The sequence below is a fragment of the Myodes glareolus genome, chromosome 5 (genome assembly GCF_982192425.1).
Source record: "Myodes glareolus chromosome 5, mMyoGla1.1, whole genome shotgun sequence".
NCBI lineage: Eukaryota > Metazoa > Chordata > Mammalia > Rodentia > Cricetidae > Myodes > Myodes glareolus.
Window position 1 is genome coordinate 61,974,882 of NC_142030.1, and position 15,981 is coordinate 61,990,862.

Consider the following 15,981-nt stretch of genomic DNA (forward strand, 5'->3'; position numbering starts at 1 on the left):
ATATGTAAGTGTGTGGGTGTGTGTATGTATGTATGTTGTGTGTGTTGCTAGGAACTGAACCCAGGGTGACCTACATGTGCAGGGCACATGCTCTACCACTCTCGTTTTCACTGTTCTCAGAAACTCACGGTTTCCAAGGAGCTCCATTGACTACATCCACCAGACTAAACACTGTTAGTAAACAGTGCTCCAGCCATAACATTGAATGTGTCTGGAAACCGTGGCGCATGCTTGAGCGATGAATCCCATGGTGCCAGCAGCAGCAGGCACTTTACTGCCCATCGTCTTATGGCGCTGAGACCCGGTCCTGCCTCCTACATCAGTGGTTCTCATCCTCCCTCGTGCTGCAGCTTCTTAATGTGGTTCCTGCGCTGTGCTGACCCCAAACACAAAATTATTTTCCATGCTACTTCACAACTGTAATCTTTCTACGGTTATGAATTGTAAGGTAAATGTTTTGGAAGACAGAGGTTTGCAAAGAGGTCACAGCCCACAGGTTGAGAATCACTGAGCTACACAGCTCATTGGATTCTCTATGACTTTATCTTCTCATTTTCTATGAGTCTGTCTGTTCCCGCACCCCCATTCCGGGCCTGATTTCCCTGCCAGAGCAGTTTTGTGTGGAGATTGATAACCCGAATTACACACTCTTGTCCCAAACTTTGAATATGCTTAGATCTTTTGGGTATAGAAGTTCAGAACTTGAGCAGGCAGGCCTAGCGTCTCACCTTCTGTGTTAGGAATGCACAGAGCCTCTGGGACACTGCAGTGCTGACTGCGTCTCCGAAAATCTGTTTCTTCAGGCCCAGCTTTCACCCTGCTCTTTCTGAACTGCCTCTGTATGCTCAGTCTCACTCTGGATGAGTGTCCCAGAGCTGCTCCGCCTCCTGAGACACACACACACACACACACACACACACATACCGGCCCCGTCTCCGGCCCCCATTTCCCCCTCCCACCGTCCTCATCTCGACTCTTCTTTAATGGAGGAAAAGATCAAATACGACCTTCCTGAACTTTCCCTGTTTCCTGTTGAAGAACATACTTAGTATCCAGCCCTCTCTTTCTCTCACCTTCCCTGGAGGCTCACAAACTAAGGCAGCCCAACTCAACGCAGCCCCTCCCCCAGCTCTCCAGCCCACCCCCCCATCTTTCTCATTCTTTATATCTGTGTAGCACTACCAACCCCTTACTCTCTGCTTGCCTACGTGGAAAGCAAGAAAACATGCCCCCCTCCATCCCCTCGACTCCCTGCCCTGTGCTGGTTTGAACTCCTCGGGGAAGATCTCTCTTCCGCCTTTGTGTTCTTTTCTACTCTTGGTTCTTTCCATCTCAGTGAACCATCCTCATCCGCCATTGCGCTGAAACGGGCATAGCTAAAGTCAATTCCAGATTCTGCTTTCTTTGACATCTGTGACCCTGTGGTCTGTATTTCTAATTTTGTTTTAGCCCTTCACGGCCACCTTTTAAACACTGCTCCCACGGAATTCCACCCCAGCCACTGCTGCTAACTGTTGCCCCTGTGTAGAGTGAGGACTTGCGAGTCTGCAGGCTCAGCCTTAGCTCCTCCCCTTTCTCCATAAGATCACCCTTATATGTGTCTTCTACAAGTACCTCAAATTCAACATGACTTTGAATGAATTCAGCAACACCTCGGTTTCTAAAATTTGGTCCCCTTTCTCAGTTCTTTTTGAATTCTACAATGGTTGGCTCTGAAAGACAGTGGAGGCAAGCATTGCGAAATCTTTCTAAAACACCATAAACAAATCCCTATATGTTCTAGTAGCCACAATAAACTATAAAACAAAACAGATGAGCTAATTAGATTTTATGTAACCTAATTCATGTAGTGTCGTTTCTTTATAAGTACTTAAATGTTAACCAGGTATTTTCAGTTCTTTTTGGAATTTAGAGTACATTTTGCTATCACGTGCCTCAATTCAATCTAAGCACCAGAACTGGAGTCTTGTCTGTGGCTAGTGATTAGTGGCCGCTCATCGACAACCTCACAGATTTCCCTTCATCCAGCTGCAATTCCACAAGTCCTGCTCATTTTATTCCCTAGATATTTCTCCAGCAGATTAAGTTCTTTTCTTTTTCATGTCCCGACTTTAATTTTCACACTAATTATTCCTTATTTGTATTATTGCAATGGCTTATAAAACCACTTTAAGTAATCCTTGTGGGGCAGGCCTTTAACCATACTGTTTAGGACCAGGGCAAGAAGCTCACAATTTCAAGGGCTAGCTTGTCTGCAGAGTGAGTTCAAGGCTAGCTTGGCAGTGTAGTGAGACTTGTTTCAAAGTAAAAACTAAGTACAAGGCAAAGACTATGGGTTATTATTAAAGTATAATTCTTTATACTTTAATACTTTAAGAAAGAATTAAAGTATAATTCTTTCTTAGCTTGTAAAAGGCACTTAGAAAATGAATAAATAAATGAATAAACCAAACGTGCTCTCTGTTCAAGGGAACATGCTGGTTCCATTGGAATGTTGGGTGGAGTGGAGCATCTACTTATATGTCTCTAGAAAAGAAGAAAACAGCTCATATTTAATAACATTTATTGCACACATTGAAGTCAATTTCCTTGAATTTGATATCCAAGAGGTAACTATAAAGCTATCAGTATTAGGCTGTTGATAAATATCTCACACAAAGTGTTTGAGACAGTTAAAATGTTTCTCATTGCTACATCCGAGTCTCAAATTTATTTTTAAGTATTTTCGATACAATAGATAAATACAATAGACATTTACATAATTTTTAAAAAATTCATGTGCATGAACAGAGACCAGAGAACAAATTAAATTACAGGCGTTAGTTTTCTCCTTGTACCAGTTGTCTGGAAGCAAGTGCCTTTACTCACTGAGCCATCTGGCCAATGTAAGAATATAAGAATAAGTATGCGTATATCAGAGATATATACCTGGAATTTATTTCTTGTATTTCCAGAAAACTGAGATAGTAAAATCTAGCATCCCACTTCAGTTTCAGCCCTCTTATTTTTCCAGACTTCACTTTTTCTTTTTAAAAAATTTCAGAGAGAGAGAGAGAGAGAGAGAGAGAGAGAGAGAAAGCACATGAGTACCCTGTCATAATTAATCATTTTTTTTTGTCTTCTACGGAATACAAATGACACTGTGTTATCCTACTAGGGCCTAAAATTCATCATATTATTTCAATTTATTCAGTATCTTTGGATATAGAAGAACTCTCTCAGGTCTACAACAGCAAATTACTACTTTACCTACTTATACAGCAGGCTGGCTCCAACTGGCTGGGCCATGAATTTCCTTCCATGAATGCTATTTTCTTTAAAGAATCTTTTGTTTTTTTTTTAAAGTTTAAAATGAACATGATACAGTGATTCCATTGTGTCCTTAGGAGTCATATAATTCGGCAGAAAAAGCTACTCCAGAAAGATGTACTTTCGATTTAATCCTATAGTAAGAGATGCTTACCAAAACAAAGGAATCTTAGGAGGGTGTGAAAGACTTGCCCAGAGAAGAAGGTGCTGAAATAGGACCTGGAAGGTGGTTCAGAAGTGAGGTCACCTAGTGTGTCAAATTTTTAAATCTGTTTTCCTGAAATCTCTCTATGTTCCTTTGCTCTAAGGAAGACAGAGTTTTAATTTTATGTGTTGTATTGGTACGTTTCATAGCCTTCAAACTGCAGTGTGAAGAAGGATCCCCTGGGTAACATAGTAAAGAGATCCCCTGGACTCCATGTGCATGTGCTCTGATTTACTCAGAGAATTCCTAGTCTAGGACTTTGTGAGTTTCAGAAAGCACTTGAACGACTCCCTTGTATCTGGTAGGAATTGTTCTTAGAGGTATATCGTCATCTTCTTTCTATAAGAGAGTGTAAGAAGAAGGGACTAAAGAACGTCCCTGGTTTGGGCCCAGGAGAGATGCTCTTTGGGGATATGTAATCTCAACCAGGCCTTGAGGAAGGGGAGTGGACAGCGGGGCGCTGGAAAGGAATCATGGATGGCCTGGACTGCAAATACGGAGAGAATTTTGAAAAATCAGCAGTGAGAGCTTTGGTGTATTTCATGATTTACCCATGGCCTTTCTTAAAATTCAACAGAAAATTTGAAAGAAATATAGTATCTTATTATTAGAGCATTTTCATCTACCTTTATAATGTCTAGGACAGTGAATGTTTTTGAAATAGGATAAATTTTAAACTTTAGGAAAATGTAGAATCCCTTATAGAACTATACCTCTGGTCCTGAGATAATAAAGCATAGAGAATATGGGAAACTATTCCATGTGTGGAATACGTTAGCTTTATAACCACTGTGAGGAAAAGTGCATTTTTTTCCTTAAATGCCACTTTTAAGTTCTGTCAAACTTGTCACCCAGTTGTTAATATTTTAGAATTTGAAAACCATTGAATGATTCTTCTAAGATGCTGCAGATTTTACTCTGTGGTAAATAACAACCAGAAGGGGGTGGATAAACCAAGACCATTCAAAGGCCCCACACTAAAATGTTCATGATTTCAGCTTTCTTCCTCGATCAGCCTGAGTCAGGCCCATTAACAAGGATCTAATTGGGTGGCTGGAGTTTCTGTATGTTTGCCATTTGCTGATCAGTGTCTGCTGCAAGCTTTGATGAGCTTTAAGCCAGACAGACAAATGGGCCAGTAGCCTGGAAAGAGAGATGGAACAGTAGGCCTGGGAAGTCTATCCAATCAATCAGCAAAATAAGTTTTAATCGTAGCAGCACTGCCATAAATCGACCGGTGCAGCCGGTTAGGCTGCTTCATTCTTGTCTGCTCCGGTCAGCTGGGTTCTGCCATCCGTATGAGCCCAAGATTTTTGTTTTGGTCACCGATGGACAAGACCTCCCGCTGGCCGTCTGAATTTTTGGAAGAAACACTTTCTCCAATGGCTCAGGGGAGGCTGAGTATGTGTGTGGGAGGGGGCGAGACTGTTTTTAGGGTCATTCATATCGTTTAGTTTGCCTGAGACTTGTGTTCTCCATTTGCTTACTCTCAATGGTTCTGCTGATGTCTGCTTTCTTGCAGGTGATTCGCAAGGGCTGGCTGACCGTCAGCAACATCGGCATCATGAAAGGAGGCTCGAAGGGCTACTGGTTCGTCCTCACCGCAGAAAGCCTGTGCTGGTACAAAGACGATGAGGTAAGCCACGGAGAGCGGCAGTTCCCTTAAACATTTCCAATGTGAAGTTGACTGAGGCTATTGCAATGCACGGTTCTGGACACCGGTACCTCTTCTGCAGTGAGATCTTTCTATAAATGTTGTTTTAAAGGAGCCCTGCTTTTCTTTTCTTTTTCAAATTACAGATCTTTAGTTTTACAATGTTCCCATTGAACTTCCTTTCCTGATTATTTCTTTCATATAGTCCCGTTTTGCTTGCCTGGAGAAGTGAATTTATGGGTTACAAAGTGGAAACTTCCTTCCTTAGGCCAATATCAAGTCATTGGTACAGCAAAAGGAACATTCATTGAATAACGTGTTGAGAACACATAAGGCCATAGAGGTAAATGAGTAGGACGCTGCCGTGGGTAGGCAGCATGGGGTTGCTGTGGCCGCCACCTCCAGTGAAAGGCGTGGACTCCATGTTAGTACCAGACCATTCTACACATTTTTTCTTTGAGAATTGGATATCTCTAGAAAAACATAAATGACAAGAATTGTGGTGTTCTGGCTCATGTTTGATGTTATAAGTGTCATCTCATGGCTTACTGTTTATTATATAATTTGACAGCTATAAAAGTACAAAAATGTCATCTTAGGCTTATAGCGCCATTAAGCCGCTGTAAATTCTTGGCGATAGATTCAGGAGGACATGGATTGGAATTGAACTGTGTTTTGGAAATTGTAATAGCTCTGACCAGTGACATCACTGGTATTTGTAAAACAGTACACAAATGTTATATAAGAGTGCTCAAGCTGGACCTTGAGCAGGTGAGATCATCCCTACAAAAGACATGTGTGTTAGAGTTCAAAGCCCCTCCTTGTTTAGCCTGATGTCTTTTGAAAACATTAAAGATGTCTTTGTCATCTTTTGAAAGAAAAGGTTCATGGTTCAGGTTTCTTTCCGTTTCCCTGTGTCTTCTGTGTAACAGTGTGTTGAAAAATTTTGGATGATGGCTTGATTCCCATGAAAGACTCTGTGATATGAAAACTCAGATTCTACAGAAATGTCAGAATGAATTTGCTGTTCAAAGCATTGTTTTCAAATTCTCATGTCACCAACCCAGTAAAAGTGATATTGGTCATTTTGGGCATTTGAATAAGGATGGCCCTCATAGGCTCATCTATTTGAATACTTAGTCAACCAGGGAGTTATGCTATTTGAAAGGATTGGAGGAACTGGGAGGTAAGGCCTTGCTGGAGTGGGTGTGGTCTTGTTGGAGGAAGTGTGTAACTGGGGGTGAGCTTTGCGGTTTCAAGAGCCTGTACCAGGCTCAGCCTCAGATTTGCTCTCAGATACTGCTCCAGTGTCTGCCTGCATGCCGCCATGCTCTTTCATGATGATAATGGGATAAACCTCTGAAACTTTGGGTGAACCCCCCATTAAATGCTTTCTTTGTAAGAATTGCCTTAGCCTTAGTGTCTCTTTATCACAATAGAACACTGACTAAGAGAAGCATTTTGAGAATCTGAGGATTAGCGATGGTGTTTCTCCTGTGCCTGGTGAGGGGTGCCTGTCATTTTGTGGGAAGCTCCAAGATTCTCCCCTGTATGCAAAATAGTAAATAATTATCTTCTTTGCTACTTAGTTACACTGTAGACACATTTCCCCTAGAATATTTGGATATTTATTTTCATACTTTTACATACATTATCAGTCTTGGGACCTTTCCCAGTAACACAAGGGGAAGCAGAAGTTTTTCCTTAGGAGTTGTAATAATAGCAGCCAGTGTTTGCTGCATGTTAATTGACTGACCCATGTCAGAATTTGGGGGAAGGTACTCTTATTATTGCTATTTGGAGATGGGAATGCTAAAACTAGCAAATATCACTGCCATCACCAATGCAGGTCACTGTTTTGGAAAGTCATTTCAACATGGTTTGGTTTATCTTATGAAGGCCACATCATGTCCGTCAGGATAACCAGCTTCCAAAGGTCACACAAAGAATTGGTAGCAAGTTAGGAATTAGAACCCAGGTTACTAGGCTCTGGAAGTTCCAAAGTTTATGGTTGTCCAAGTCCATCTTGCCTTACAAAGGACTCACTGGGATAGTTTCCAGGTGACTCAGAGTTGACCTGTTTCTGGGTATGGCTGCCATGCGTCCCTGAGAGATCTAGGGAGCCTTTGCTCCTGCAGTGTAGCTGTAGGGCTGGTTTTCTGGCCTCCTGTGTCACTCGTGGATGGGTGGTGAGGCTTCTGATGCTCTGGGTAAGGAAGGAAGAAACCTTGAGAGCCCAGGGAGTCACATTATTGGACTTGCCATCTTCTCCTTGCAAGATGCAAGACACCTACAAAAACCACTGCAGCTGATGCTTTCTCAAGACTGCTTGATTTCCACACATAGGAAATAAATATGTGCATCAATACTGCCCGTGTCCAGTGGCCAGTTTGCTAAAGGTTCATGTACAGGGATTCAGGTAAGGAAGAATTTTAATGATCCTTCAAATAAAGGGTCCCTTTCTCCTTTAAGAGCATACCAAGAAAAGAGAAAAGGACAGACAAGGTTGCTGCTGTACGTAACCAACAACCAAGCAGCAGTGTCAAGTACTCAGGGCTCTAGAGAGAACGAAACAGGGTCAGGGTGGAGAAGATGACAGGGACCAGCCTTTAGAATAAGAAAACCATCACAGTGGAGTAGAGACAGGAGTGAGGAGCTGTGCAGAAGAATTAGTCAGACAGTAATCCAGCAGAGGGCATGATAAATGCAAAAGTCTCAAAGCTGGAAAATGCCAGAGAGCTTGTGACCAGACTGTAGGTATAGTGAGGGACAAAGATGCCAGGGGCTTGGGGCTTGTTTAGTCACCACCGAATTATTTGGATTTTATTCCCAGGATGACTGAACACCTCTAAAGCACTCTGACGGGGTACGATACGATTAGGTTTGAGGTTTAGGATCTCTGTGGGACTGTGTGTGATAGTCATGGAATTCTCGAAAGGTAGAAGTAGGCCAGCTAGGAAGCCATAGCAGGTCAAGGCTAGAGATGATGGCTTACGTGGGTAGTGCTACAGGTAAGGGACACTGCTAGTTCAAACGGAGAGGGCTGCAGAGAGCCCACTTCAGTCAGTGGCTACAGTTTCTCTTTCAGAACTCTGCCCGGAAACAGGACAGCAACTTTTTATGTTAGGAATGCCTGTCTCAAGACGATGACCATCTCCAAGTTGTTAGTGTTGATGGCACAAAGCCTTCTCTGGCATCCTTCATTCTCACCCCGCTGCTCCTTGGCAGCCACCACTGCCCTCCTTTACCCTGCTCCATTGGCTTTCCTGGCAGAGCTGCCTGCCTCTGCAGGCCGTTTCTGAAGGTGCAGTCTAGGAATAGAGGAGACAGCACTGTGCCTTGCTCTTTTGAGAGAGAGTGAACAAGTGGTGAGGCCTGTTGGGAGCTGAAGTAGGAAGGAAGGTAAGAGGACCAGGTTCACACAGGAAGTGTGAGGAGTGTGAGGCTGAGCAACACACCATGGGTGTCTTGACTCTCCAAGACGCTCATCTGTGAGAGTCACTGTTGTAGATGATGCTTAGGCTCCAAAGGGCGTGCTGCCATGGTTCAACTACAGGCTGAGTAAAGGTGGTTTTATTGACAGCCTTTTCAAATTCCCCCAAATCTAGAGTGTGCCTGTGTGAAAATGAACTATAGCTGTACCGTAACATATGGAGTAACTTGTGGAGTGGAGCACTTAGGCTGTCCCTACATGTATGTCATCACTAACATACTATGCATGCCTGTTCAGAAAAGAATCCTTTTGTTTTGATCAAAGAAATGTGATAAGGAAAAGATTCTTGAATTGTAGATTTGTTGATTGCTTACTGATAATTTAAATTTTCACAGAAGGTCTCTGTATTATATGTTTTCATCTCCATCTTGCTTACTTTTGTAATTAGGCAGGTGTTATCACCTAAATTACTGCTTAATGAATAGATTATGCCCTGTGAATATATAAGGTTTTATTTAACTTTTGACATTTTTTTTAATAAAGATAAATGACTTAAGAACTATACCCATGATTAAGGAAGAGGTTCAAGGGTGTTTTTCAGGAAGACACTAATGGAATGTAAGGTTGTGTAGGCCTGGTACTGTCAGTGGGCATGGGCTGAGGTGTAGGTTTGCTGTGGCTACCTTGGTCACATCACTGCACGTCTCTGAGCCTCAGACTTTTAGCTGAGCAGAGGGACTGTTGCTGATCCAACCACCTTGGAGGAATTTTACAGGGCCTTCATAAGTCATACGTGAGCAAGGGTCCTTCATAAGTCATACGTGAGCAAGGGTCCTTCATAAGTCATACATGAGCAAGGGTTCTTTATAAGTCATATTTGAGCAAGGGTTCTTCATAATTCATATGTGAGCAAGCATCCTTCATGAGTCATATGTGATCAAGTGTCCTTTATAAGTCATATGTGATCAACTGTCCTTCATAAGTCATATGTGAGCAGGTGTCCTTCATAAGTCATACGTGATCAACGGTCCTTCGTGAGTCATCTGTGATCAAGCATCCTTCCTACCATACTTGTGTATTTACTCAAGCTACTAAAAGTATCTCCACAGTCTCCCTGAGTATGGAATGCCATTCTTTGACTAGCGTGCCTTCTACTTCCCAATTCATTTTGATTATTTCATGTCATGACATCAGGTGTACAGGATCTGGGTTTTCTTAGTGAAGAATGGCAAGGCTCAGGTAACAAAAGGGAGCTCACATCCTGTTTGTTCAGTAACACTCTCCATACTGTCTCCCCTCTAGCCTGTGGGTTTTCCTATGTCTTAACCAGGAATTAGAAGTGACGTTATCAGACTGGGTCCTTTCCAACCTGGCATGGCAAGACCATGAAAATCAAAGTGATGGTTTAAGTTATAGAGCATGATTGTAGTTTTGTTCTTGGCAGTTTCCCTGTTTTCCCCCAACTCAGAAAAGATACACACTCCGTGTTCTTAAGTTTCATTGGATGCATGAGCCCCACCCCGAGAGCCTGTGCTCTACCAGTACGATAGAGCAATGGTGCACACATGGTATGCACATGCCGCTGATAGAAAAGTTTCTGCCTGTGTTCCAGGCAACAGGCCACTACATTATCTTCATGGGCTTATTCCAATGTAGTGATACAGTTGGCAAAGTTTATCCACTTAGCTATATTTTTATTCTCTGACACACTCCAAGACTAGAGCTCTGTGCACTGTGGAAGGACATCTTCCATCTTTCAGAGTTCAACAGTTTCTAAGTCATTCCAATAGGACTTCCTCAGGTCTTGAACTTCTAGAGCATAGAGCAGAACCCCAGACCTGAAATTTCCCATGCAAATGGTCATGCACACATTTCTATGGTCTGTCTGTCTTCCTTCTGTCCCACTGCCGGTGTATGCATGGCACACGGGATTAGTGGCAGCTCACTTAGGGTGAGGTCAGAGCTCAGACATGAAGATTTGTGATCTGAGATGATTAGCACATAGTTCTTTGACTTCTATTAAAATAACAACATAAGGCTGGTTCTACCACTTGTCTTTGCAGAGCACTTCCAGGAGAAAGACAGCAGTATTAGTGATGTCATGCAGAGTACTGTATGCCCCTCTCTGCAGCAGTATTTACCAGTGGACGCCCCTTTTGGTGTGCCTTTGGTAGCTTTCCTCTTTTGGTCCATCCCTGAAACAGCACGCTAGCTTCTGTCTTTCTTTTTACCTTCTTATTCTTTCCCTTAATGATACCAATCTGGAATATTCCATTTGAAATTCTTTATATGTATTATGAGCATATATATTCTACATTATGTACCTGTATAATATATTTAAATATCCACACTAGTCCAGCCAAAATGGTCAGAATGTTTGACAAAATCAAATACCAAGTGGCTATCAGAGAAGAAGACTCTCCCATGTTGATAGTGGTAATGGTAACTAACACTTTACTCTACATTAGTAGTGGTAATGGTAACTAGCCCTCCATCCCATGTGAGTAGTGGTAGTGGTAACTAACCCTCCATCCCATGTGAGTAGTGGTAGTGGTAACTAACCCTCCATCCCATGTGAGTAGTGGTAGTGGTAACTAGTCCTCCATCCCATGTGAGTAGTGGTAGTGGTAACTAACACTCCATCCCATGTGAGTAGTGGTAGTGGTAACTAGCCCTCCATCCCATGTGAGTAGTGGTAATGGTAACTAGCCCTCCATCCCATGTGAGTAGTGGTAATGGTAACTAGCCCTCCATCCCATGTGAGTAGTGGTAGTGGTAACTAGCCCTCCATCCCATGTGAGTAGTGGTAGTGGTAACTAACACTCCATCCCATGTGAGTAGTGGTAGTGGTAACTAGCCCTCCATCCCATGTGAGTAGTGGTAGTGGTAACTAGCCCTCCATCCCATGTGAGTAGTGGTAGTGGTAACTAGCCCTCCATCCCATGTGAGTAGTGGTAGTGGTAACTAGCCCTCCATCCCATGTGAGTAGTGGTAGTGGTAACTAGCCCTCCAGCCCATGTGAGTAGTGGTAGTGGTAACTAGCCCTCCAGCCCATGTGAGTAGTGGTAGTGGTAACTAGCCCTCCAGCCCATGTGAGTAATGGTAGTGGTAACTAGCCCTCCAGCCCATGTGAGTAGTGGTAGTGGTAACTAGCCCTCCATCCCGTGTTAGTAGTGGTAATGGTAGCTAGCCCTCTATCCCATGTGAGTAGTGGTAGTGGTAACTAGAACTCCAGTCTTCATTACACCTGCCAAACATCAGGCCTGTTCCTCTCTCTGGAGTTGTCTGCTGTTCAATACCATCACTGTGGGTGCTGTTGTGGGGAACTTGCAGTGTCCCAGGCATTGAGTTAAGTGAGTGTTTTATCTCATTTTCCACATGAGAGCCTTAAGAGAACAGGGGATTTAGCTAGCTGTGACATGTGCGTGTCACACCTTCCTGCACCTGAACATTTCCCAACAGATATTTTTGGAAACCTGGTTATATGTGAAGCTTGGCTCTGGCCACTCAGGATAAAATAGTTAACAAAGAATCCATGATGCCTGCCCTTTTGAGGGACAGTCTAAATAAAGAAAGCATATAAACAAACCACAAAGCTTACCCAATGCTGATTAGAGTCTAGGAAAAGTCAAGCCAGTGATGTGTTTGACATAAACAGTGTCTGAGATGAAATGATTACAGGATGTAGGGGCTTTAAGTTGAGTGATCAGAGAAGGCCATGTTAGTGTCCTGGGCATAGCTGAACCAGAGTGACCGATATGAAAGTAAGAGTAACTTCAACTGCCACAGTAAGAGGAGCCTTTGGAATGTGTGAACTGGAGGTCACATGATCAGACAGTTTACTATGTATGTTATATATAATGAGAGAGAGAGAGAGAGAAAGAAAGAGAGAGAGAGAGAGAGAGAGAGAGAGAGAGAGAGAGAGAGAGAGAGAGAGAGAGATAGCACACTTTGGTTATCTTGTGAAGAATTGAAAGAAAAAAAAAGAAAAGAAAAAGCTGGACTTGGGGGTTAGAAAGTTGTTACCATGATTACATGAGAGGGGCCATGGTATCCTAGACTGGCCTGAGATGATGGAAATTGGTAGGCATGATCTGAGACATGTTTTAGAAGACGACAGGGCAACTTGACACATGAAGACAGTAAGCATTGTGCACCCAGGGGCTGCTGTGTGATTGAAGCTGTTGATGCTTGCAGCAATGAGAAGAACAGATAGAATACTGATTAATGAAGGTCTGAGACAGTGAGTGAGTGACCAGCTACAGTGGAATTTCACCATGTGACAGTATTATTAAGGACCAAAGGGAAGTATTAAATTATAGATTTTTTGTTAACTTTCATAATTGGTTATTGGGTTTCGGTCTCCTGACTATAAGCATGGCTTCCTGAACTTGAGATCATTTGAGTAAAAACTGAATTTCTCATTACTCATTTTCACATATAAATTCTTGGGGGAATTTCATGAAGATAAGAGAATGAAACAAAAACTCATTTCAAAAAAATGTCAGTTCTGATAACTTTATACTGATATTCTAATGGCAAACTTTCTTTAAAAATATTTCTAGGGTACATTTTGAGAGAAAGGGATAATTTGATTCAAGGAAAAAAAATCATTTTTCTTAATATCAACAAGAAAGTGGTAAATCTATGTGCATCTGAATGTGTAAGTCTTTCCAGAGTTAAACTAATCAAAAAGAATCAACTGCTCCTTCATACAGTGAGACTGGTTGCCAGTGTCACTCTACGTCTGTGTCCCGGCATAAAGACTGAAATGGTAAGGGAAAGTAGAGTTGGGGGACACAGCATTTGCAGCAGAAATGCACTACCCGTGCACGGCTGAAGGGAATCTAAATCTGCATTGGGACAGGACATTCTTTGGACTCTTAAGAAATTGCAGGCTTCATTTTTGTGGGCAGAAATGTTTGGATAGCTAGATAAGGAGATTATACAATTTCCTTATAGGGATATTTACTCCACGTTGCTTTTATTGTGTAGCTCTAATGGAAGACAAATACAACGGAAGATAGGGAGGAAAGTGACAGCTGTGGGCCTGGTTGTACAAAGTCGGGGCACCAAAGACACAGGGGTCTGCAGCTCTTTGCCTTCTCACTTCCGTTTTCCAGACTGTGCAGAGCACCAGCTGGAGGGGTCCCCTGTAATGGAGGATGTCAGCCTCTGCCCACTGAACACTCTGCACACCCCTTGTCAAAATCGCTTACTTAGCATGAATGTGGGTATTTTTTATTTTGAACATTCAAATAAATACCAAACACTAACTTATATAGCTTAAATGTCTTCGACTTCATAGATGTATTTTTCCCATGTATAGAAAGTAACTTACATTATAACTTACAATATGAGCTTGATTATTCCCAAATTCTGGCATTATCCAGTGATTTATGATTTAGGAAATAAAATAAGTGTTATTAATAAACTGTAATGGCCAGTGCTATTTCAAATTTATTAAAAATACCTTTTAACTACAAACCCACTCCTACTGTTTGCTGTTTGCAAAAGCAAATTCTGGAAAGTCCACATTCTTTATATTACCCTTTTCCCAGGAGAAAAAAAACCTCAAGTGTGCCTTATTTTATAAATTTAGAATGTATATAAAACAGTCAAGGCTTTTGAAAGCAGGTCAGAAATGGTTTTTAGTGTAACTTTGTATTTATGGAAAAATGATTTGAAACATCCTGCAGTGCCTCACTTTGGAAGATCTCTGTTGACCCCTACTTCCTTCGTGTTCTGACTGGGACCCCGTGCCACCCTGGGTAGGGTGCGTTTCTGTCCTGGGAGGGCACAAAAGAAAGATTGCTCAGGAGAACTCTTTTAGTGCCTTCTGCAGTTTGTCTAAAGCCTTTAAAGTTGGGCAGGACTATGCAAATAACCCTGTGGACAGTTTATACTTCCTGTTTATTCTTCACATTTGGTAAATTATCATTCAACATTCTATTGGGTGGTCATTAGAGTTTCCTCTAAGGTAAAAACCCTGGAAGTTCTTCATGAGTCTTACAGAGGAGAAATAGATGTTTTCTGTGAGTCTAGATTGTTTACATATGAGACATTTAACTTTGTTCATACTTTCCTGTCATAGTTTTGCCTATGACTCATGTTTGTTTTTCTCTCTTAAAGAAAGTATGCTGTCAGATTTAGTATTAATTCCATAAAATTCAGAAAATTTGGAAACTGTAGACCTCTTAAGGTTAAATCTTTCATTTTAAAAATGGACTTCCCCAGGTGAAAAACATTTGCTTGAGATGTTTAATTATTTTAACCATTACAAAATGGTTTGGGGTAGCCTCAGGTTACAATTTTAAAGCCTGATTAAAATATAAGAAAAAGTTAAATTTTAAATATTGAAAAGTAAGATACCTTTAGTTAATCTGATCAAAGTAGAACAATTTTCTAAATTTACCCATCTCCCTGCATTTTACCCTTAGGTGTATGAAATGTTCATATACAGATCAACTCTGGTCACTTCTCCAGTTCCCATTAGTACATAGGATTTGATATTTCCTCAGAAGTTAGGATACATCATGCAGGCCTATCAACAACTCCCTTTGCCCCTTTGAAAATATCGACTTCCCTGAAAAAAATCTCGTGTGTGAAAGTTTTTACATGAATAGAAGTGTAGATCCCAAGCGAATATCAGCCTTATAGTTCATCCCTGTGACTGCAGTGCACGCTCTTTCTAAGTTAAACAATAACATGATTACTACTGTGTATATCATTGTACCTGGAAATGTTGATGGTTTAATATTCTTGTCAAAAGAAGAGAAACAGTTGAATATGTGAAAAATCTCTTGGAAATATTTTAAGATATGTTTTTAAACAGTCCAAACTGGCAGTTTCTTAACTTGAAATATTTGATCCTCCATCCAGAATATATTGTTACTCTTTTTTATATTCTCTCTCTCTCTTTCTCTCTCTCTCTCTCTCTCTCTCTCTCTCTCTCTCTCTCTCTCTCTCTCCCTGTCTCCCGACTTTATCTCTCACCCCCCGCCTCATTTAACAACATATAAAGCAATTATTTTTAGATGAGAACTGTTAGAATAATTTATCCTCCAACAAACATCAAGGTGAAGTTAAATGGTTTTGTTGAATTGATTTGTATATCAATCTGGGGAGGCAGAGAAGAAGTGTGCAGCAAATGCCGAGGGTGTGGCAGCGGGAAAAGAGGACTATGTAAAACACAGGAGCATTTTCAGAAATGGGTTTTATTATGTTTCATAGGCACCACTCACTTTACTTTGGGTGGGTTTTAATATGCGAATCAAAATTAAAAGGTTACATACGAGATTTTAATAAGCCAACAGTTTAAAACCCCGGCCCCCAGATCCCTCACTGTGGTTGTAGCTCTTGGTGTAGATGCTATGGTGT

General features: G+C 41.6%; 1 protein-coding gene across 5 annotated transcripts in view; it reads left to right on the forward strand.

Annotated features, from left to right (window-relative positions):
* The window catches only part of Dnm3 (dynamin 3), a 471,600-nt gene that overhangs the window by 229,231 nt on the left and 226,388 nt on the right, over positions 1 to 15,981 (forward strand). For all 5 annotated transcript variants that reach the window (XM_087906356.1, XM_048420852.3, XM_048420856.3 and 2 more), the window contains one exon: positions 5,037 to 5,150. In XM_087906356.1, the coding sequence (XP_087762482.1) occupies positions 5,037 to 5,150 (114 nt within the window). The remainder of the gene's footprint in view (positions 1 to 5,036; positions 5,151 to 15,981) is intronic.